The sequence below is a fragment of the Girardinichthys multiradiatus genome, chromosome 21 (assembly GCF_021462225.1).
Source record: "Girardinichthys multiradiatus isolate DD_20200921_A chromosome 21, DD_fGirMul_XY1, whole genome shotgun sequence".
NCBI lineage: Eukaryota > Metazoa > Chordata > Actinopteri > Cyprinodontiformes > Goodeidae > Girardinichthys > Girardinichthys multiradiatus.
In genome coordinates, this window is record NC_061813.1 from 33,055,413 (window position 1) to 33,080,329 (window position 24,917).

General features: G+C 41.2%; 1 protein-coding gene across 12 annotated transcripts in view; it reads left to right on the top strand.

Moving 5' to 3' along the window:
* Nucleotides 1-24,917, top strand: part of abi1a (abl-interactor 1a) — a 68,894-nt gene that overhangs the window by 40,377 nt on the left and 3,600 nt on the right. For 2 of the 12 annotated variants that reach the window (XM_047349823.1, XM_047349824.1), the window contains exons 3-10: nucleotides 562-738; nucleotides 5,579-5,593; nucleotides 7,262-7,365; nucleotides 8,782-8,934; nucleotides 15,820-15,920; nucleotides 17,822-17,962; nucleotides 21,356-21,631; nucleotides 24,072-24,158. In XM_047349823.1, the coding sequence (XP_047205779.1) occupies nucleotides 562-738; nucleotides 5,579-5,593; nucleotides 7,262-7,365; nucleotides 8,782-8,934; nucleotides 15,820-15,920; nucleotides 17,822-17,962; nucleotides 21,356-21,631; nucleotides 24,072-24,158 (1,054 nt within the window). The remainder of the gene's footprint in view (nucleotides 1-561; nucleotides 739-5,578; nucleotides 5,594-7,261; nucleotides 7,366-8,781; nucleotides 8,935-15,819; nucleotides 15,921-17,821; nucleotides 17,963-21,355; nucleotides 21,632-24,071; nucleotides 24,159-24,917) is intronic. The other 10 variants (XM_047349826.1, XM_047349827.1, XM_047349830.1 and 7 more) reach the window with 7 other exon arrangements.

The following is a 24,917-nucleotide window of genomic DNA, read 5'->3' on the forward strand; positions in this document are numbered from 1 at the left end:
TCATTGTCCTTCCACTTCCCAATTATGCACCATATTCTGTTGGTCTATCACACAGAAACCCTGACATTTGTAGCTTTAAGGTGTCAAAATGTAGGAAAACATCAAGGTGTAAAAATGCTTTTGCAAGGTACTGTTAATTACTGGATTGAGAAATACGATGTGACTCCTGTGGACAATTAATCTCACAATGTTGGGATATCAACTGGAAAACAATGTTGTCTCCACATGCACTAATAATTTATTTGTCCTTTTGCTAAAGAGGAAACCACACAGAAAATAGAAATTAAACCATTTAATCCTTTTGAAATATTCATGCATTCTCACTCATTCCTAATGTTTATGATTAACTGATTTCTTAAGTATATTTGGCCACTAAATTGATGCTTGGCACAAATATGTGAGATCAAAAATATTTCCTGATTTAATTATTTGGTTTGCAGTGATTGATTTAATTGAACCTTCTCCAGCTGCTCCCTGATCATCGTCGTCGTACCGCACCGCTATGTTTATGTTAATTTAACCATTGATCTCATCACTTTCTGCTTTCGTTCCCGTTTCCAGACGGTGGACATCCACAAAGAGAAGGTTGCCAGGCGGGAGATTGGGATCCTGACCACCAACAAGAACACAGCGAGGACTCATAAGATCATCGCTCCGGCCAACTTGGAGCGGCCCGTCAGGTACATCAGGAAGCCGATTGACTACACTGTCCTGGACGACGTTGGCCATGGGGTGAAGGTGAGCATGACTTAACTTAACAGATTTCTCAGACTCTTTAAAATGTAATATTTCTTACCAATCGGCATGTTAGTTCAGGTCTGCCTGCGAGGAAGTAATCCTTGGGATAAATCCATACCTGGCAATGAGTCTTCTGTGTTGCTGAACAATGTTGGTCCACTGTTCTTTACAAAAAAGTTTTATTTCAGCCACATTGGAGGTTTTATTTAGCATGAACGGCCAGTTAAGGTTATGTCACCCAATTTTAGGCCAGAACTTAGACTAGGCCACTGCAAAACTTTCATTTTGATTATTTTGAGCCATTCTGTTTAAGTGATTCCTTGATTCTACAGGTTCAATAGGTTTTTACTTGGTAAACTGAATCATCATTTTAAATATTTAAGTGTGACAAAAAAGCAAATGGAGAAGAAGTCTTTAAGGGGCATATAATCCTTCAAACCACTGTTCCTTTTCTTCTCTTTTCACACTTTGTTCACTACCCCCAAAGGCATAACTATAGCCTTGCATGTGGGTTGGTGGAAATTGTATGGGGGTGGAGATGAACTATAAAGGGATTACATCATACAGCTTTTAGGAAAACTGCTCTGTTCTCAGAGCTCTGGGAAAATGGCAATAGAGACAAATTTGTGAGATTTTTAGAAGCACTCAGGCCCTCATAATCTAGTTGTAGGGTTATTTGGATATCAGTCAGCTTGATCTAAAAGGTAGGCAAGAAGCTTTTTGATGCGATAATCCTCTCTCCCATTAGAACGGCCTGTCAGGGTCATGAGATTGTCCCGATGGTGACATAATTCCCTATTTGTTCCTTGTCCAACCGGTCTTGAGTGTCATCTGCCCCATCAGTTAGAAAATCAAATTCATTTAGCAGCCGGCAACAGATTCATTCTCAGGATAAAGGATCATTCGTCTGATGAAGAACAAAAGCACAAATACAAGAGATATACTAACAGATCTGTAATCCTGAAAATGCTAACCTTTTAATATTTTCTGGAAATGATCTGATACTTTGCCCTGCGATGGACTGACGACCTGTCCAGGGTATACCTTGCCTCTCGCCCATAGACTGCTGGAGATAGGCACCAGCTCCCCCGCGACCCACTATGGAATAAGCGGTAGAAAATGACTGACTGACTGATCCGATACTCTTAATGAGTGACATCATATTTAATTTAACCTATTGTCATTTAAGATATGCTTTCTCTTAGAGATGCATCGATCAGTTTTGAAGCCAATATCCAGTTACTATAGCCAGAAAATAAAGGCTCCCACAGAGTCGGGCGTACTGTGCACATTACACCAGGTGTGATCTTTGGTTTTTCTCATGTATGCGGTTGCAGAAATGCTGGATTTCATCACTTGAGGTGGGGAAACAAACGCCCACGTGTCACTGCTGTGGTCTTCATAGTTAAACTCCTCCTAATCTGTTCACGTCCCCGTCCAAAGAACCAATCAATACATGATGTCAATACTTCATATTAGTTCATGTTGCATGTGGGACTTTCAGTGTTAACATGTTTTACTTACTGACCGGAATCGATTGGGGGGGGAGGTTAAATCATGTTTACAGGCTTCAGTTTACAGTTAAACTCACTGCGTCTGCCTGAGGGGGAATTTTGGCCTAAAAGTTGATCTGTTTCACACAAAATCCTGCGATCAGATTCAAGAATAAGAAGGAGGAAAAAGCAGGAACGTCAGGAGAAGAGGGTATAAAGTAATAGATCAGGAATGCTGATTGTCTTTAAGGCACTCTCTTGGTAACATTAATGAGATTTATGCCTCCTCCCGTAAGATTATGTTCAATCTAGTCAGCAGGCAATTCAGGAATCCAGTTGGGATGACGTCAAGGTATTACAATTAGATGTCAGACGTCGCCATAGTTACAAACCCCCCAAATGAAGTGATTCAGTGGCTGTAATATGATTGCAGAGGTGACCATCTCAAATGTCCTTTGCATTTTATATTAGCATGGCTAGCAATGTTGAATGTAAACACTGGTCTTTGGGTATTTCCTAGTGTAGGTGACTTAAAATTCTGTCCCCAGGAGTCCTGAAACTGCATCAACACACCTAAACCAAATATGAGGCAGTTAGCAGGACTGTTGGTGGCATGCTGAGGAGGTAATTCTAGTATTTAATTCATGGGTTTGGACCAGAGACGCATCTAAAATATGCAGGACAAGTTGAGAGCCCTGTCCTAGAAAATGTAGATCATTACCTTAATTCTGAGATTTCCAAAAGGGATCCAACATACAGCTGCACAATGTATTGTTGCAGTCGTCATCTGCATATCTGTGTGCAATATCACAGTCGCAAATGACTGCTTGGATGCACACCTGACATACAGGGGTTGGACAATGAAACTGAAACACCTGTCATTTTAGTGTGGGAGGTTTCATGGCTAAATTGGACCAGCCTGGTAGCCAGTCTTCATTGATTGCACATTGCACCAGTAAGAGCAGAGTGTGAAGGTTCAATTAGCAGGGTAAGAGCACAATTTTGTTCAAAATATTGAAATGCACACAACATTTTGGGTGACATACCAGAGTTCAAAAGAGGACAAATTGTTGGTGCACGTCTTGCTGGCGCATCTGTGACCAAGACAGCAAGTCTTTGTGATGTATCAAGAGCCACGGTATCCAGGGTAATGTCAGCATACCACCAAGAAGGACGAACCACATCCAACAGGATTAACTGTGGACGCAAGAGGAAGCTGTCTGAAAGGGATGTTCGGGTGCTAACCCGGATTGTATCCAAAAAACATAAAACCACGGCTGCCCAATTCACGGCAGAATTAAATGTGCACCTCAACTCTCCTGTTTCCACCAGAACTGTCCATCAGGAGCTCCACAGGGTCAATATACACGGCCAGGCTGATATAGCCAAACCTTTGGTCATCTCCCATGGCCTGCACAGTCACCAGATCTAAATGTTATTGAGCCACTTTGGGGTGTTTTGGAGGAGCGAGTCAGGAAACGTTTTCCTCCACCAGTATCACGTAGTGACCTGGCCACTATCCTGCAAGAAGAATGGCTTAAAATCCCTCTGACCACTGTGCAGGACTTGTATATGTCATTCCCAAGATGAATTGACGCTGTATTGGCCGCAAAAGAAGGCAAACAATAAATTATTGTTGTCTAAAACCAGGTGTTTCAGTTTCATTGTCCAACACCTGTAGATGATGCTACCCGAGGTTCTAAAACTCATGGAGATTAATGAAAACTTCAACATGACAGAAAAGAATAATATAACCAGAGGAGAAACCCCCCCTGAAGGTGTCATTATCTAGATTATTTCACTTTGTTGCAGCAGCAGTTTAAAGTGTTCGGTTTGCTTTAGCTGCAGACTAACATGAACACAGTTCAAACTGCATCATCAAGAGCTACACTGACCTTTAGGAGAGTATATACCTCCTGTAGCTCTACTTGATATCACTTGATTTTTTTAATCCAAACTCGACATGCTAAATCCTGATGACGGTCTCAATCTGAGCCTGTCCGTCCTTCATTCATCGCTGAAACATTTCCACACTGATTCAGCATTGAGACTTCAACATTTCTAACATGACCTAGTTAGTAAGTTGAATCTTTTCATGCACTGATAAGAGAGACAAATCTGAATGTAAACTCTGCCATCAGATGACAGCTGAGTTAAATGGCTTCTTCTTTTTTTTTTTTTGAAGAGAAGATGCCACTGTTTAGCTCCGAGTTTGGTCTCTTTTTCTCAGTGTTGTTATAATGCTTCCTGCAGAGGCCACCAGGGAAGCTGCATTATAGATGAGCCACTTGACTCTGTAGCTTTACTGCAGTGTTGGCTCTCCTTGACATCAACCCACACATGCCACAGGATTCATCCAAAAGCTGCCAATAGTATGATATTTGGACATTGTTTGCAGTCTTAAGTTGGAAATGGAGAATGCAGAAGGATAAGCACAAATACACTGCTATTTGTTCTGGCCTGTTGGATGGAATTTCACTGCCCCTGATGTATATTTCTCATGAAGGAGTCGCTAAAGATCACAAAGTGTGGTGTTGACATTGTGGTGAAGGAACAAAAGGAAAAAGACAGGGAAATCTGGGTTAATTGTCATTGATATTGTCCAATAATATCGCCTTTACATGTTTTCCTGACATTGTTGAACGTTGTAAATTGTCTTTAACATCTTCTGATAACGATTAACACAATCAGCTTAATTTGCAGTGTGATAAGCGGCGATTTAAATAGCCGCCCAATTGCTTGAAAATTGAAACCTTGTGCTAATATGGTTGACAGACATACCTCTTTAAAGTTTCCTGCTTGTTTTTAGTAGCTTCTTGACATTCTGATGTCTTGATATTAAAAATGGCTGACTTTGAGTCTTTTCTCTCTGTAAAAACTTCCAAACCAAATGCTTGCACTTTTTGGAACCGATTTTGATTTTGTTTACGGACAAGGAAAATATTTAATCATTTGAATATCTGACTGGCGGCTCTCAAGGTCAGATATGCAATCTCAAGTCTGGTTAGCAGAGAACCAGACGGTTCTAGTTCACAGCAGCAATTGTTCGGATGCACTCAGGTAAACCTTTTAGGTTATGACCTTTTGATAAAAATATTTATTTTGAGTGCCTGATATTTCCTTAAGGTTAGACTTTTGGGACCGGGTATGGTTCTGAGTAAATGGACCCACTGTGTTCCCCCCTAGTATGTAACCGCTGACTGTCCCTGGTCTTGCAGAATGTTCACTCAGTGTAAATACAACAAGAGATTGTACTTTGACTTCTGTCCATGCAGACATAGCTATGTTGACATGCCCTCTCTCTCTCTGTCTCTGTTTTTGCTCATATTTTCTCCTTCCATGCTAAGTGGCTAAAAGCCAAGGTAAGTATAGTCTGTTATATGACCCGTTTTGTTTAATCATCTATTTGTTAACCGCCCTTTCACATCAGACCCCTCTAAGTGTTAATAATATTGTTGTTTCCCTTGTTAACTGACCTGTAGCCCTCCCTGTTGGGGAAGAACATCCCAGTGTTCTCCCTGCCTCTTTACCAACCATGTTGTAATTTAGCTTTAATGTAGAACTTTTCCACCATAGATGTTTCAGTGCTACACTGGTACTGGTGCTTGAGCCTGGTTCTATACAAACAAAGCAGAGAATGGATTTCCCAGCCCAAGTGTTGCACAGCTCAAGCTATGCCAGCTTTAAAAATCTTGGCCTATTTTCATGTGCATGGCTTGTAAACCCTGGCTGTAGGTCAGTCATATTGTTTGGTTGCATTCAAAGAAAAATGACAAACGTCAAAGTTTGTCACTTCCCCAGAATTACTAGAAATTCCAAATAATGGTCTGCAGACTAGTCATAAATGCTGGCTTTCCACCCTATTGAAGCTCAAAGAGTGTCATTTTGTTCACTTGAAAGGAAGTTAGGCCATGCTTCAACTTGATTGGTCAACATAGAAAATGACATCAGTGAATTCCCAATTTGCAATGCTAGTTTTCTTTCCAGCCTGCCTGTGAGACTGGTAGCGAATGGAGGATTATCAGGCTTGAAAAAATAACTTGGATTAATGTAACTAATTGGTACTAAAGAGGAATCAGTGTAAACTTAAGGTAAATAACACCCTCTCACATTATTGTGGTATTTACGCAAACCTTTGGAAGAGAAGTGTATGGCAGGATTTGTTGCTTTTATTAAAAACAAAAATCTAATAATCATTCATAATGCTACATAATAATACAATATATATTAACAATGAATTATTTGATATATAATAATGTTATCTATAGGATTATCTATAATCATTTGTGTCCAGGAAATATTTCCAAACTGCCAAATTCTTCTTTCTTGTAAGCGAGAGGAAAGTATAGGTTATCCTTTCAGCCAGCTAACTGGCAGTGTTCAGCAACAGGTGGGGGAGCAGCAGGACTGTGTCACACTTTGCTCTGACACTTTCTCTCTGGCATCTTGTTTAAAGAACTTTAAGACAAAACTTAAAAAAGCTCAAAATTGTTCCCAAATTGATGCATTTTTCTCAATTAAATGGAAAAAATAATTGATTTCCTCTGATTGAATTTCTGACTAACATTCTGATCCAGCTGTTGACAAAACTGCTGGTCTAGAACAGAGTTGGTGTTAAGACTGAAGCCGATGCTTTGCTGACTGAAGCAAACCTGGTGCTAAAGAAGCACAAGTACAAGTTTAGCACAAAAACCCGGTTCTGGTGGGCGAGAAAAAAACCCAGTCTACATCCTTTAAAAGTCCCTAAATGTTCTGCAGTTGAGGTGAATCTTACAGGCTTCTCAGACAGCTCAGATACACTTCAAAAATGCCATTAATATTAAAAAACCTCATGTTTGATCCGGGCAGGAGACACACTGTTACAAGCCTTGGCGGGATTATGTAACTACGGTGTAATACCAAGTGAAATATGTCGTCTGAGCAACCTGTAACATTTCATTTCAGCCACATAAGCACTCATCATCCAGTTTTGCCTGAAGGAATTTGTTTGTAAAATGAAGCAACTGTTTGTTGTTTTCTTTCAACCACAGCAACATGGAAACAATCAGGCAGTCAGAGCGGGAACGCTATCGAGGACCAATCCGCCAACTCAGAAGCCGCCCAGTCCGCCGATGCCAGGGCGTGGCACGCTTGGGTAAGAGGCTCAGTTTTCAGTTTCCTCAGAGTTTCCGCCTTTTAATTACTGAACAGTTAATGAGGATAAATAAGAGCGATCTTGTACCGATTGTATTGAAATAAAATGGACATTTATAGTATTTTAGTTTTTGTTTTTTTTGTGTTTTTTGAGACCATGTCCTTCTTTGTTTTGACTAATAAAAGCATTTTTAAAAGCATTTGCAAATGATCCAGTCAAGAAAAAGAAATGTCTTTCTCTTAGTGTCCCACCCTAAAGAGGTCAGTTATTATCGACACTAATCGGATATTTATTGTGAAGCACTCCAAATGGAGAAACTGGTTAATTAAAGCTCAGTTTGTCTCTCCTTCAGTGTTCTGCCTGTCAGGAATATATAGTAGTGGTCAGGACATGTTCCCATTGTTTGTGTGGGTGTGGGATTTTGGCTTTTAATGATTTAAATGAAAAATTATTTTTTCTTTTCTTTAGGGTTAAATAATTATAAGGCGGAAAACTGTGGAAATTTCTAATAACATGAATTAGTTACATATGTTTATAGTGGTTGATTTGAGGTGAAGCTGAAGAACTTGTACGTCCTTCAGTACTTGACCAGCATGGCACAATGCACTGGAACCCTCAGTATGATGCTACCACCACCGGCTTTTTGAAAGCCTTACAAAATCAGTTTTGGTGTGTTTAGGATCATTGTCCTGCTGGAACCAGTTTTGTCCAAGTTTAGGGGTTAGGTTTGATGTTGATTTGAGGAGAAGTTCCTGTTGCTTCACTATTCCATCCACCTTGTATAATCCACCAGCCCACAGCATGATGCTGCCACCACCATGCTTAACAGCTGGTCATTGTGACCAAAGAGCTTAATCTTTGTCTTGTTCGACCACAACGTTTGACCAGAGGGCTTTGGCTTGTCCATGTGAGCAGCTGCACATTTCAGTTCAACTTGAATGTGTTGATTTTGGAGCAAGGGGGCTTGTTTGTTGGTAACCAGGCTCTCGGTTTATGCTGATATTTAAAGTGGCTTCACTGCGGACAGTTTCACTGATCACGGATCAGATGGTAGAAACACAGACATAGTTGGGCATTCCAACAGGACAGTGATTCCAAACACATCAAAACTGCTTTTAAAATTGCTTTTCCAAAGCCCAACTTACACAGTAATATTTGGTTTGACTATGTTTAAAATGTGAATCTTTAAGACCAAACAATTCAAATCAACTCTATTAAGAGTGGTCAAATAAAGTATTAAAAATTATTGAAGTTGTGTTTTCTATTTTCAGGCCAGTATCATGAAATAGCTGTTTTATATAAGTCATAAAAACCTAAAATAATATGCCGATGATGAAGGTATGTTCACTTCTCACCAGAACTGTACAAAGGTATACTGAACCTGGACCGTTCTCTATATTTTTCTGGCTGCTGCAGACGCAACACACCCTACAAGACGCTGGAGCCGGTGAAGCCGCCTACGGTGCCCAACGACTACATGACCAGTCCAGCCCGACTGGGCAGCCAGCATGGCCAGCAGAACAGCCCCGGACGCACGGCGTCGCTCAACCAGAGGCAACGCACACACAGGTACGTGAGAGAAGGATGGATAAAGGGAGATGAACCTCAGAAGGATGTATGTCAGGATCCCCTATGAATGAGTAATGAATGGTGGCTCAAGACTTTTGGACTTTTGCACAATGCCGTGGAGGAGAATTGTCGCTTTGTGAAGTCTTGGGTTTAAGCTGTTCAAAATTGTCAGTGACCTTTAGATTTATGTCTTTGGACATAAATCCAAAGTCCAAAGACATGCCTGTTAGGTCAATGGGTCTCTAAATTGCCCTTAGATGTATGAATGAGTGTGTTGTTTGTGTGTTGCCCTGCGATGGACTGGCGACCTGTCCAGGGTGTACCCCGCCTCGCCCATAGACTGCTGGAGATAGGCACCAGCTTCCCCGCGACCCACTATGGAATAAGCGGTAGAAAATGACTGACTGACTGACTGACTGACTTTTAGATTTAGAAAGAAGACATGAGTTTGGTTTTGTGTTTTTTTTTTAAACATTTATTATTTTTTTTCAGTTTCTGTTACCTTTCTTTCTTATTACTTCCACCATATAGTCTGACATGCTGCTCCGTCAAAATCAGTGCACCATCACCAGACTGCTAGATGAAGGAAGTTGCTCTTGGAGGATGTTTTGATTCCTCTCTTATTTTTTTCCCCCGGCAGTGCTCATGGGAAGAATTGTATTAAACCACTTGTGTTGGAGGAGAAGCAACCCCACATGTGGGTTGTATCAGGAAGCTTCACTATGGAGAGTCATGGTTGCTCTCATCTAGGGCTGCACCGTATTGGGAAAACACAGCAATGCTGTGTTATTCTAGAATATTCCACTAGTGATAACGATTATGATCACCTCGCAGTTTCCTTGCTGCTTTCTTTTCCATCGTCACAATGACCCCGGCGCTCCCTGAGTTTTCTGATCTTGGTCGATATCATCCACAGGTTATCACAAAGCACAAAGGGATATCCAAGCGGCCAAATGTATTATGTATCACACTAAAAGGACATATTGGTGTCACTCAATGGCCCTATTAGTGGGAATGTTCTGACTACAGCTTTTAAACCTGGTACTTCCAACCATGATCAGAATAGAAGATGCCTTTTGCTAAAAACGTCTTCATGAAACTGAAGAAGTCCATTTGTATTCTACTCAAGCATTAAAACTTTTTAGTCCAAAAAGCTAATTGAATTCTGTTAATCTGCATCTCATCCCATTGCACAAAAGTCTAAAAACGGTGTCAAATGTCAACATACAAACAGAAGCCACAAAGTTTTTATTAGGAGTGCGCCGATTGCAGTTTTCTAGCTGATCACCAATTTCTAAAAAGCCTGACCTGCCAATTCTGATTTTGGCTGATTTTTTTATTTAACTGACACTGTCAGGTGTTATAAGGTCACAATACACCTTCAATGTTCCAATATCATTTTACAATACCCATAAAACTGTACAAACTTACTGACTATTGTTAATCGTGTATGTGCAGACGTGACCTGGTGGGCGGGTCTGTCAGTCAGCCCTTTCTCACAGCACAGCAAAAGGAGACGGGCTGATTTTCACACCTTTGTGGAGGTAGATAAGATCGGTGGATAAGATCGGTTTCACATGTAAATATTAACTGATCACCCAAAATTAAGGATATTGGGACCGGTCGATTGGTGCACCTCATTTTATAAGACATTTGTGTCTGTGCCAAATCTTTTCTCCTCGACTGCAAAGTAGGTGCAGCAAGCACAGAATTAATAGCATTACTAAAGCACAGAAATGCTGTAAAATGATCTACTCATACTCTTCTGCTGGTTCGCGGGGTCCGCAGACTTAGAAGAGATGCTCAGACTTCCCTCTACCCAGACACCTCCTCCAGCTCCTCCAGGGGGAGCCCAAGGCGTTCCCGGGCCAGCGGAGAGACATAGTCCCTCCAGCGTGTCCTGGGTCGTGGGCCTCCTCCCGGTGGGATGTGCCTGGAACACCTCCCACACATCTGATACAGATGCCCGAGCCACCTCTGACTCCTCCTAATGTGGACAAGCAGCAGCTCTACTCTGAGCTCCTCCCGGATGGCCGAGCTCCTCACCCTATCTCTAAGCGAGTGCCCGGCCACCCTACGGAGGAAGCTCATTTCAGCAGCTTATTTCCGGGATCTCGTTCTTTCGGTCATGACCCAAAGTTCATGGCCATAGGTGAGGGTAGGAACGTAGACCGACAGGTAAATTGAGAGCTTCGCTTTTCGGCTCAGCTCTCTCTTCACCACAATGGACCGGCACAGCATCCCCATTACTAAAGCAGCTGCACCAATCCGTCCATCTCCTGCTCCATTCTTCCCTCACTCGTGAACAAGACCCCAAGATACTTGAACTCCTCCACTTGAGGCAGGAACTCCCCTCCAACCTGAAGAGGACAAGCCACCCTTTTCTGGTCAAGAACCTTGGACTTGGAGGTGCTAAGTCTTGTCCTAGCCGCTTCACACAGCTGCGAACCGTCCCAGCGCATGCTGTAGGTCTTGGTTAGAGGGGGCCAGCAGGACCACATCATCTGCAAAAAGAAGAGACGAAATCAAATGGTCCCCAAACAGATCCCCTCCGGTCCTTGGCTGCGCCTAGAATTCCTGTCCATAAAAGTTTTTAGCAGGACCGGTTACAAAGGCCAGCCCTGCCGGAGTCCAACATGCACCGGGAACAGGTCTTACTTAGTGCCGGCAATGCGGACCAAACTCCTGCTCCGCTTGTACAGAGACCGGATGACCCTTAGATGAAGGGCCCCTGACTCCGTACTCCTGAAGAGTAAACTGCAATACTATTGATGGTGGCGATTTTGACTTGTTTCAATCTCTGGTTATAATGTTTTTCCCTTTGCCCCTGACATTTCTTGAATAACACTCTAAAATACCCCAAAATCTAGAAAAGAACCAACCATGTTTTGACACAAGGGAAGTAAGTGTGAGTTTAAAAACTGTGCAGTACAAATGTTGTCAGGGTTTCACTGCTATGTGAAAAACATCTCCATGTCAGAATGTTTTAATCTCTTCATTTGCCTCAGCAGCTTAGTGCGCTTTCACACCTCTTTGCCCCCCTCCCCACCCGGCGGTACTAAATCCTGTATTTGTCCACGGCCAGAATTGCTCTGATATTAATATCTGTGAAAGCCTCAGATAAAAAAAAAAAAAAAAAAAAGCAACCTAATACAGCGTGCAAACCCTTGATCGCTGCAGCTTTTCCCAGAAACGCAGCTGCGCTTTCATTAAATTTTACTTATGATAGAAAGATGTCGTCTCATTAGCTAAAAAGCCGGTTATGCTGACTGGGATGCTAAAAAATGCCCCACAGCTTCTCGTTTTCTTTTATCCTTCCTTCTCTTCCATCCCGACTTCACATTTTTGGATGATTGTCTATTCAGCACTATCATAACTAAACTGTGGCCTGAATCTGCTGTAGCTTCCATTTAAAGCCTGATGCAGTCTCTGCTTCTGCTAATATAACTGTGCTATTACTATTCAATTATGCTGGCTTCAGGTCAGTTGGGCTTATTAAGCTCATCAGTCTCTGTCAGCCACAGCTGAGCCTTGATTGAATAAAAGCTCATGTTGCACCTTTATATGTAGCCCAGGAGCTATTACTGTGTTGCATATTATTGTTTTTGGAGGTGAGGCTTATTGTGGCTACTTGGTACTGGCTTGGTTTCAGCTTTTGCACACAGTGTATATCTGTAGATTTCTGCTTCGCATACATCCTTAATGACAAAAATATTTGTAGCAAATCATTTAGCAACACATTACTGATATCACAAATATCCCATCCTCGAATGTCGAAATATTGGCAACTCCCTCATCATCGGAGGCTCGAACTGAGAAGGTTAAGAGAGGCTTTACGGAGACTTCTCAGTTCGAGCCATTGGCCAAAGCCGGTGCTGCCGAGGCAGCGGAGGAGCAACTCCAACTGAATTTGGACGGTCTAGCCTCCACCAGGTGTTCCCGCCCTTACCTCAGTGCACTTCTGTCGCCTAGCAACGGTGACAGCGTGACGCATAGAGCTGTGAGGCCGTAAAAATGGAGTCCGAAGGTTAACCCCGTTATCTCCCCTGTTTATAACTGCACATGGTTTTCATTTACGTTTTTATATATTCCTGATCACTTAAAAGCTTGTTTTCTTCAAAATTTTCTCGTTTTTTTAATCTTTTAATTTTATTCTCGCTCAATAATCAGCCATTTAAAATGTTTAAAATACCTTTTATGATTATAGATATAAAAAAAATAATACTAAATAAAGTATATTAATGACAAGTACCGCATAAAACAACTTGAACACTAACACTAAAATCAATTTATTTGTAGAGCATAATAACAAATAAACCAATGTATTCTGACTGAGAGCTGGTGAGGTGAGCTGGCTGTTAGCGAACGGTGAGCACTTTTGCAATTAAGCGATATCTTGGTAAACCAAATAGATATTTCAATTTAACACAGCTACATTCTCACCTACAAAATATTAACAAAAGTTAATTTTGTTTCACAGAAAACGTAATCTATCCAACTTTATTGACAGCTTCTCTGTCTCCTGTGCCATTACTACTTCCGTTTGAACTATGACCAGTACCACTACAACCCGCAATGAATCATGGGATAGGGTGGGCCACGGAGGATACACCGGACCCATTCTTTTAAATCTGGAGAAAAAAGGGTGCATTCGCCGCCCGCTTTTGGAGGAGCCTTCGAATTTGGACAGTCTTCATCAGCTCGCTATGACGTAATCGTCCTAAAATGCAGCCTTCAAAGGATGCAGCCCCTGAATTTGGACACAGCCAAAGCTCGTTTTGGCATACTAACATATCAAAGTGTGTCCTTTACCGCCTCCAAAGTCCCATTTAATAGCCTACAGCGCCCTCTGCTGGTTGTCTTGGGTGAATACACTGCATAGTTGCAGTTTAATTTACACGGGGTTTGTTATCTGTCTTGGGCATGACCACATACCTGAATGGGCGGGCCCGGACCCCCAGGCCAGCCCTTCAGCGCCGGGTCTCTTTTACTAAATCATTCTCAGATAATGAGATTTCACCTCCTCAGTTTCCCGTTTTTTGAGCTCCTTTCAGAATGAGCTGTTTTAGGGCTCCATCACCTTTATGCAGATTAGCTGTGTCTGGCCACGCCCCCAACCAGTACTTCTTACATGAAAACGAAACCGAAACTTATGAGACACAACAATAAGTACTTACATTTCTGTCATCTGCAGATTTTCCACCAACAGTAGGGACTACATTTTTCTTCAGTCTTTCTGTAAATCCTGACATGTCCTGATGTGAGTTCTCAAAGCAGTCCGTGGTGAAGTGATTCGTGCAAACTAGTACTGTCTTCGGCAATGTGACCGGAACTGCCCTCAAAAATTAAATCAAGCCACGAATCTCTGTTATCTGACAGCGGGAGAATGTGCATGGACACATGTTGGTCTTTGCAGCCAACAACAGAACATCTACCTTTGAGGGTAGCCGTTGTAAAGCGTGTTTAAGGTAAAACCAGCCGGCAAGTCGTGATCCTCTACTGAAAATCAAGTGGGTGGAGCTCCGCTTCAGTTGCTAGTCAAGGGAAGGACTCAGGTAATGTTGCTAGGTGCCAGTGTAATTGTGACATCACAATTGTCCATCCATCCATCCATTAATTATCAAACTACAGATTCTTGCTTTTTTTTTTTTTATTTGTACCTAAAAATTACTGTGGACTCTGGGAATTTGAGTTTTGAAAAAAATATGGAATTTTGACTTGTAATATATGTAGGAATTCTGGTTAACAATTGAAGAGAAACTTTCTGGGATATCGGAAGCTAAAGTCCAATGTTGACTTCAAACAGGGGCTGACATGTGGGGGTCTTTATCCCCCCACAGATGCTTTGCTCTCACTGCCACATCCCCTTCAGTGGGGTGACCCTTTTGTTTGTGCCTAAAGAGCTGGAGGGGTTTTGATTTATGTGAGTCAGACAGGAGGGTGGGGAGTGTTGATGGGAATAGGGGATAAAGAGATGTGGGAGGAGGAGGAGAGCGAGATGTTCAGTGGGATAGAGAGAATCTTGAGTCCAGGGAAACGAGCAGGAAATCTCCTTGGATGATGATAAAGACGTGAGAAGAATAGGTCAAGCAGCAGTCACAGGGGTGAGAGGCAGGGGAGGGTCAGCTGACGTCCAGGGATGAAAAGGGGACAGAAATGTTTGAATGTTTGATAGGAGTACAAAAAAAAAAAAGGGATCTAGGCCAGGCTGAAAGAGAGAGCGAGATAGCAGGAGGGGGATTTAGTTTGCCAGACTGCTGATCTAAAAGCCCTGAGGTCAAAGGCAGGGTGCAACAGAGCTACACCAGGACTGACATACATACTCCAATCATATGTCCCATTTTATGATGGCCAGGACGTATCGTTAACCCTCCAATAAGTCCATCCCTAAAATAATGCTTTGAAGACGATAACTATTCCATCAGTTTAGCTAAATGATTTAATTGTGTTTTAATTATTTTACATGAAAATAAACCCCACAGAGTTGATGCCTAAACATGTCTTTCAAATCCCAGAAACATCCAGTTTAGAGTAACATATTAGAAAACTCAGGGCTGAATCTGGATTTTTGTTTGATTTATTATTTGAAAGGCACCCTTTGGTATGTGTTAAAACTTAGGATTTAGGGGTAATTAGTGTTTAAAAAAGTGCCACAAAATGTTACATTTTATTCCAAAACAGTTAGGGCTATATTTTATTCAATATTATTATTACTCAATATTCTCTAGGTTGAATCATGTGTTGCTATGCAGGGTGTGTCAGCCTCCATCGCAGTACTAAACCCCTGCAGTGAATTTGAATTTTATAATAAAAAGTAGAAGCAGAGAGGCAGTCTGAGCAGGTTTCCCTGATTTAAACGAGACCTGTTATTCTTCTCTTCCTTAGTGGAAGCAGCGGGGGCAGCAGCAGCAGGGAGAACAGCGGCAGCAGCGGGATCGGCATTCCCATCGCCGTGCCTACGCCCTCCATCCCCAACTCTGGACCAGGTGAGGAACACAGCAGCTGCGGCTTTGAGTTGACCCTTCAGCACAGGTCACAGACTCTCCTTCCTCCTCTTCTGCAATGCAGCCTGAAATAAACGCTGCCTCATCCTAGATTCATCAGCATTCAGTTTGTTGCTTTCTGATGGTCTCAGTGTACTTTTAGGGGATTTAACTTTTCTTTCAGATCAGTTTTTCACCACTGTGCGATGCTTCTTAAGAGTATAAGACCCGTTGTGTTCTGGGTGCAGCTGGTTCCCTATCCTACTGTGTAAATAGGCCAAGCTGTGAGAGGCTTTCTGCTTTACATGCAAACAGTTAAAGGTCCACATAACTCCCTGTTTTGGCTACACATACAGAACAGGTACATCTTAAAGTAAAATGTGATCCAAAGGTCCATTTGTTATTATTGATGATTATGGCTTACAGGTAATGAAAACCCAAAATTCAGTTTCTCAGAAAATAAGAAATTACGTAAGACCAATAAAAAAAGCGAAGGGCTTCATACAGGAATATCAGTCAACTGAGTATGTCCATACAATGCATAGTACAGTATATTAATTTAATGCTTGGTCAAGGCATGAATTATTGCATCAATGCGGCGTAGCATGGAGGCAATTAGCCTGCTGCTCTTCTCAGGTGTTAAGGAGGCCCAGGTAGCTTTAATATCAGCTTTCAGCTCATATGCGTTGTTGGTTCTGCTGTCTTTCATCTACCTCTTTGACAGTACTAGGTCAGGTCAGCTTGCTTGCGAGTCCACCCCTTTGTTACCATGGTGATTAAACAATGTATTTCTACTTATGGCAGTGTGGGCAATTGCTAAGTGCTGATGAAAAATTAAATTGGCATCTCCACAAAGCTTGTTAACAGTGGGAAGCATGAACTTCAAAAGATCATTGCTAAAGAAGCTGGTTGTTCCCTCAGTGCTATGTCTAAGCATATTAACGGAAGGTTTAGTGGAAGGAAAAACTGACCACAGCTTTAAGAGGATTGTGAAGCAAAGCCCTTTTTGAGAATTTGGGGGATAGTCCCAAGGTGTGGACTGGAGCTGGAGTCAGTACTTCAAAAACCACCACACACAGATTTATTCTGGACATGGGCGGCACCTGTCACACCAGAATCAAAGACAACATCAGACGCATCTATCTTCGCTAAGGAGAAAACTGTTTAAATGTGGTAGTTGTGTTCAGTGGACCGACACTAGCAGCTGACATGGCTCCCATAAATCATTGCTGTAATAACTTCCCACTGGACCTCAACCAGCTTGGAGTGCCTTAGCACACTACGTTTTTCCTTCCACTAAGCTTTGGGTACAGTACTCTGAGAACAGCCATCTTCTTTTGAAATGGCCTCTTGTGGCTTACTCTACTTGTAGAGGGTGTCGGTGAGTCTCCTGGACAACTGTCAAGACATCAGTCTTCCGCATGACTGTGTAGTCCACATCTTGGTCATAACATTATATTTCTGTATTAATTACCCATTTTTTCATTGGTATGATGTGATTTCATATGTTCTGAGGATCTTTTTTTATTATCTGTAAGTTATATCAATCAAAATTAACAGAAATGGACACTTTTTGAGTTGTATTAATGGAGTAAGGTGCGTTTTTAACCATATTCTAATTTATGGAGATGCGCCTGTAGTCTTGAATTGCACCATGACCTTGAGAAAGGCTGGTTTCTGCAGAGAAGGCATAATTTTTAGGTTTCTACAGCAGCGTCTAGATCACTCCTAGCTCTACGCCGTAAGCTGGTTGCCATGGAAACACTCCATTCTCCCCAGTGAAGCCTTCCTTTCCAGCCTCTGAAGGCTTCTTAGTTGTTCTGATGTTATGTAACAGAGGTGCAGAGCTCTCTCTCTCTCTCTCTCTCTGTTCCTGCTTCCATTAACACTAATCCCTCTTTCAGTCTCGCCCATATCTCCTCCGGGAGCACCTCCACCCCCTCCTCCTCCTCCACCTCCTCCTGCAGTACCTCCACCTGCTCCTCCCATGGCAGGTATGGCCCTGCCAGCACCACCTCCTCCTCCTCCTCCACCTCCAGCCATAGGTGAGACTCGTCGACTCCAGGACTGCTTTCGTCGCATCCATGGTGGTGGACCAAGGCCGCACCGCTCTTGGAAGACATTTAAATACTGGGCAGTGCTGGTGTGGGGCATCTTCTGTCTGTACGCACTGCAAGCAGAGAAGTTCGTCTTTAATCTGTGGTGTTCTGGGCATAAATGGTATCACCATGGAAGTGAAGAGATGTTCAGCTTGGTGAAATCAGCCAATCATACTTGTTCTTTTCATCTTTAAGAATCAGCTTTACTTTTTATATGAAGTGATCTCTCCTGTGGTGACAGTGGGTTTAATTACTCATTCCTTCCTGATTAAATATTTAAAACGGTGCTACTACAGCCACAAAGTAGTGTGAAGATTATTTGTGAATAAGAAGCTTGGAGAAACATGGTTTTCAAAAATGTTTAACAAAAAAACTTGCAAGTATGACCCAACTCCTTATTTGAGGCTGAAAACGTGCGCTGCACATCACTCTCAACACACCATCCCTGCAATGAGACACAGTCGTGGCAGCATCATGCTATGGGAATCCTTTTGTTTTTCTTGTCAGATTTAATGGGAAGCTGGAGGGAGATAAATACCGGCCAATCCTGGAAGAGAACCTTCATGAACTATACATAAAATCTAAAAAGTGTGGCAGGTATTTGTATTGAGACCACCTTTCTTTGCAAATACAGCTGGGATTCTCTTTGGGGTATGTCAATATCAGTTTTGCACATCTACAGAGTAAAAATTTGGCACATTTTTTGCAAAATAGCTCAAGCTAAGGCAGATTGGCTCATCAGTCACTGTCCCACAGCATGATGCTGCCACCTCTATGTTTCACCATGACGAGGGGGTGCTCAGGGTGATGTGCAGTGTTAGTTTTCTGCCACACATCGTTTCACTTTGACTCCACAGTTATGCACAACTTTGAATGTGAAAATAGTCAGTGGGCATCAGTACTTTTGCAAGACTGGACTGAAGAAGTATCAAGTCATCAAGGACAGGGCTAAAATCTCTGAGCTAAATGTCTACCGTGCTTTTCTTCTCGCGTGACAACAGTTATTTTTTTTTTTGTATTTCCTTTTCTGAAACATGATTCTGGTCAAAGCTGCATCAGAAAACATTTTTTTTGCAGGCTAAGGTTACTAAACATCATTTTCTTATAAACACACAGACTCATAGACTGTATGTTTGTGTTACTTTTATATTTGATAAGATTTTACCAAAATCGTTCCAGTAATTGTTTTTTAAACCTAATACAACAAAAAACCTTTACAATATGAAGAGCTACATACGCCCTCGCTGCTACAGTAGCATATAAAATGATCTACTGTATAAATCTTTGTTTTCATGATGACATGAAAATAAAACAATTTGTTTTCCTTAAGGTTTTACAACAGAGAGAGAGAACTTTTATAAAGAAGATGGAAAATTAAAAAAAAACTTTATAAGAAACAGGCCAATAATTTTGAAAAAGAAGGAATAAATAAATGAAAGGAAGTACATGTTTGGAGTCTAGTGACATAAAACAACTAAGCAGGTAGGAAAACTCTTGATCCATTAGTGTCAATCTGTTGTTGTAATTCTTTGCAGATGCCGCATAAAACCAGACAGCAGCACCTGTTTACGGATGGATATTTTCAGCTTTTAGATACTTCTTAGCGCCAGATTGTAATCCAAATCCTTTATTTAATTATATCACAGAAATAGAGAAGTCCATGCTGTGCTGGAAACTTATTGGAACAACTTCCCTCCATTTCCACTTTGTGCCAAAACAACCGGAACAACGAGCTTCTACCAAGCTGCTCGGCAAAGCCACCAACAACAGAACAAGCAGACACTGTGCCATAAATGCAGAGTAATTTATCTGGTTTACTCCTTTGCCCTTCAGCAGTAACACCAGGGAAGCGGGTTGCTTTATTTGCAACCAGTTTAAGTGTGGATTAAAGGTTTTTCAAACAAATAGTTACATTTAATTAACTTTTTAAGCTATGAAGGCCTTATTTAGTATGTGTGTAACTGGTATATTTGTCAAATTATCCTGTGAGAAATCAGGCGCTGTTGGTGGGGTCTCTAGACCAGTAGGAGGCATAGTCTGTAAAAATTCGTTTACCCGGCTCTGACACAATATATTATGCATATTGATGTATGAAAAAACTGCTCATGGCTCATGACTATTAGATAAAGTTATTAAGCCTAAATAATGAGGTGAATGGAAGTCAGATTCTTTTATTCCAGTTTATTCTCTCAGATTGCATCTATTAGCAGGGCCTTAATCTCTGCTTGATTGCAGCTGTATTGTCGCTTAGAGATGAAGGGCATCTTAATGTATTTGTGTCAAAAATAAAAGTAATGCAAATATTTATAAGAGCAACACACAGTTCGTGGTTGAAGTCGTTTATTTTGTTGCATTCTGAGGAATCATTTGTGCCACCTCACTGTTTAATTCTCTTTCATGTGCCTGATGCCAATACCCTATGGATCAGTCAAATCTTGCTAACTTAAGTAGGTTCTAAACCTGCTAGTACCACCTAAAAACCAGTAGAGGTATCTAGATTTCACTTTACCAGAGTCCCGAAAGAACTAATCAGAATAATCCAGTTTTGCCTGATGCGGCTTTGATCTTTCAGGAATAGACTCCAAATCTCTGGAGGCGGTTGGGTTTGAAATGTTGAGATGTCTGCAAGACAGAAAAGCTGCCTGATTAGCACCATGCATGTGGGGTTGTATTCCAGCTGTTTTTCCAATAAGAAAAAAAGATTTTCGGCTTCTGCACCAAGATGATCACTCGAGACATGCAGGTTTTGTCCTCTGAATATCGTCACCCTCTTCCAGCTATAATTACCTCCGCTGCTGACAGTACAGAGAGGTTTGTTTGTGTTCCTACAAAGATTAACTTCCTCTGGTTCCACCCGTTCCCAGTTTGAGAGTTTGTTGTTCTGAGAAATTAAATATCATCTAGAAATATGAAACAGGAAATGTTTGAGATTTCTTTGCTCTACCAAACACAACCACACTAGAGTAGAAAGTTATTGCTATGACTGGTTCCACTTAAAACCTGAGGGTTCAATCTTTTCATGTTGCTTCTCTGCTTACCCCTCACTTCAATTTTCTTTTTTCTGAGCCCTTTTTAATGAGATGATTTCATGATGTCTGTAACAGCAGTATTGTTCATTTATATTGTTCTCCTTAGCTCATGTTATTGCTCTGGGCGGTGTTTTAATAATACTTGGAGCTCTAATCAGTTATTAAAACCTCGTATATAACCTATAACCTTCTTGGTGTTGATGATTCATGTCTTTTTTTCTTTCCCCTTCCTTTGCCTAACCTCCCTTCCTCCCTCATGGTTCCTTCATGTCCTCCCTCTTCTTTCTTCCTGTCTTCTGGGTGTGTCTAGCGGTGGCCTCTGGGCCTGGTCTGGGCCCCGCTCCAGTGTCCCAGTTTGGAACCATCTCGCGGCAGATTTCGCGGCATAACCCTTCCAACTCCTCTGTCTCTATGGTTTCGGCTACGGGCACCTACCGCCGGGCGCCGTCGGTCACGTCGCAGTTCTCCTTGCAGCAGCAGCAGCAGCAGCTACAGCAGCAGCAGCAGCTACAGCAGCAGCAACAACTGCTGCAGCAGCAGCCGCTTCATATTAACGGAGGCACTCATGGCTATGGCCAAAACTCAAGTAAGGCCCTTCTGTCTCCATCTTGAACCCTAAAGCCTAAGCATACACAGAAGCATGAAAGCTCATGGTCACGAATTAAAGACAAGTAACCTTTATATCCACAAAGAAAACCTTTATAAAAAAAGAGCACTACTTTTCTCATTAAGTTATGGTTATTTTCTTTCAAACATTTTACTTGCTTGGTTTTTAATTTTAACATTTTGGAAATTCTTGCAATTTTATCTCCAATGCTTTCATAAAAATGTGTTTTAAACAGTGCTTTTAGATTTGAAAAAAATATATAAATCTATTTGTCTATAAATCTATTAGCCTCAGAAAGCTTTGGTTTGGCTAAAAACTGACAGAAAAAGCTAACAGACTGTCAAACAGTTCGCTGAATATTGCAAGCTTTATTTGAAAATATCTTTACACAGGCAGCAGTAGAACATATTTTTTTCCAAAAGTAAATATTCCAGCAAAAACACAGCACAGCTAACTGCTAAAGGAAGTTAGAAAAAGATGCAGTTTAAAAACCAATTTGATGGTTTGTAACCTATTTACTGTTTACGGGAAGAAAAAAACGAGGACAAAAGTAAAATATAATGTTGCAAAAAGTTAATTTCCATGCATTGTTTCTCTTGCGTATGTATGCACAAGCTAGCTTTAGCAGTGTTGCATAACTAGCTGCTGTGAGAAGTTAGCAAATTAGTTGTTTAAAACTCCCCATATGCAAAGCTTAAAGTCACGGGATGGTTTATGACTTATTTAGTGCTTAGAGTCAGACTAAATGATGACAAAAGTAAAATATGATGTAGCAACAACCTAATCTTCACATGTTTCTGTTAGCATACTAGCTAGCCATAGCTGTGCAGCTAGCTGCTAAGAAAAGCTTAGCAAACAAGCAGTTTAAAACTTCTATGAGCCATTGCTTCCAAAGTCTAGACATAGTTTTAGCAATTTTTTTTCTCAAACCAAAATGGATCTTGCATCTTGTTTATTTTCATTTGGGGAGTGGTGGCCTAGTGGTTAGAGCAGGAGGTTTGTGTTCTGGAGGGGACACAAGGGGCCGGGTTCGTATCCCACAGATTGCCACTCTGGGTCCCTGAGCACAAGACCCTTAGCCCCAGAATGCTCCCCGGGCGCCGCATAATGGCAGCCCACTGCTCCCTATAAGGGATGGGTTAAATGCAGAGGGTCTAATTTCCCCTCAGGGATCAATAAAGTATCAATTATTATTATTATTATACGAGCTAATGTTAGCACTGCAGCACACTGCAGTAAGTTCAAATATAAACTTAAACATTTCCACGAGCCATTGCTTTGAAACTTGTGGAATATTTTATGATCAATTTATTGTTTGGAGGAAGATAAAAATAAAATATGATTGCTAATACTGAATCTCCAGCTGTTATTTTGGTTTATGTACAAGCTGGTGTTGGCACTGCATCATGTCTGACGCCGGCAGGAACATGGAAAAAATAGCAGGTTAAAACTTCCAGAAGACATTTCCTAAAAAGCCGTGGGAAAGTTTATGGTCCGTTTATCGTTTTGTTTGCCATAGTTTAACAAGTAAAATGAATCATAAATTGAACAAAATTGGGTCTTAACAGGGGATGACACTTGTAATGTAATAACCTGTCAAATATTGTCAAAGCAGTCCTTTGGCAATGCAATGTTGCATAAACTGATATTGTGATGATTATTAGTACAGTATTATTGTACAGCTTTATAATGGACCTTGAGGGTTCACTTAGGTTCACATTTGGGATCATGGATTGTAGTTATGAATTATAACTAAATTAAAATTAAAGTTTGCATTAAGATGGCCTTTACCTTTTTGTCAATCATTAAGGCCTACTGCTTATCTCCCTCATTTTAGTTATTTTTTCCACTATTTAAATGTATTTTCTGGCTGAAAAATGCAACCCACATCCAGATGTTGCAGATCCAAATGTGCTCAATATTTATACCTGGCTTGATGTGTCAACATATGTTGACCAGCCAAAGATTGGAGAAAAAAAAGACTGAGAGGACTTCAGCTGGTTTGCTTTAGGTTAGACATGGAGAAACAGTGCTTCCTTGTGGTCATTAGTAACAGTTGCCTTCTGTTTTAAAACCTTGGTAACAATCTGGCTGACCAGATTCAAACAGTTTGAAGTTTATCAGACATCATCGGTGATCCTTGGATGCAGTGTGAAATCTCATTACAGTCTGAACTTTTCAACTGTTGCTAATTGTAATTCACAGATTTTAAAAAACGAATAACATCAAACTAGAAGATAAATTGAGAGCTCTTTTTAGTGTTTCTGCTTGTTCCTGCAGCGCTTCAGTGTTGTAGATGTGTTTTCTGGGTAGCGGGTTGCTCTCTGAACTCCTGTCTGTATATTCTCAATGACTGATGGGGCTCTGTCTCTCTTTTTCCCTCATTTGGCCTTCCTTTTCTCCGTCTACTGGCTTTCAGTGTCTATCGCACCTCCTCCTCCCCCCATGCCCCAGCTGACTCCACAGATACCTCTTACTGGCTTTGTGGCCAGGATGCAAGAGAGCAGTAAGTCATGAGGCTACACTTGCTTACTTTATCCTAATTCCAGCCTTTTTCTGCATGCACAGTACATTTCATCCTTCTGATACCTAATTACTGTAATGTTGCAGCAGATTTGGAAGTTTTTGTCCGCACTTACCCTCTCTTTTTAAAAACTCGTGGTTGTCAGATGCATGTCTTGCTTTGCATTAGAAATATAGAAGCATTTCTGTAGTTTTGTAGTCTTATTTGTAGTCCTATGACGGCTTCAGATTAGATGTCGCCCTCTTTTGGTTCAAACCTAGATTATTTTTTTAAGTATAAGCTGTGAGATAATTACGTTGGTGAAGCAGTTGACAAATAAAATTTGAACAAAGTTCTATTTATTGTTCATATTTGTTTAAATTCTAGCTTCTTTTTTTTTATATCATTTCTGATTAATATTATACAAACAAGTGAGAAATAATAGTTGAAAATTGAGTTATTGCTATTTGTGGGAAATAATATTGTTATATATTGCTGTATGTCCCGTTGAGTCTTCCGTCATGGCAGTGAATGAAGGCTTTAGTGGTTACAATTCATTAATATGATTTGTTGAAGTTAGAAGAACCCCACCAGGCACCTTGCATAAGTTACATGTTTATCTTCCTCACCAAAGAGTGCATGTCAAGGGTCAAGAGTTTCAGGTTTCACATGGTGATGGTGGCATTATCCTGTGGGGATGCTTTTCTTCAGCAGGGACAAACTCTGTCTGCAAATAAACTAAAACTGGACCTGAATGTTCAC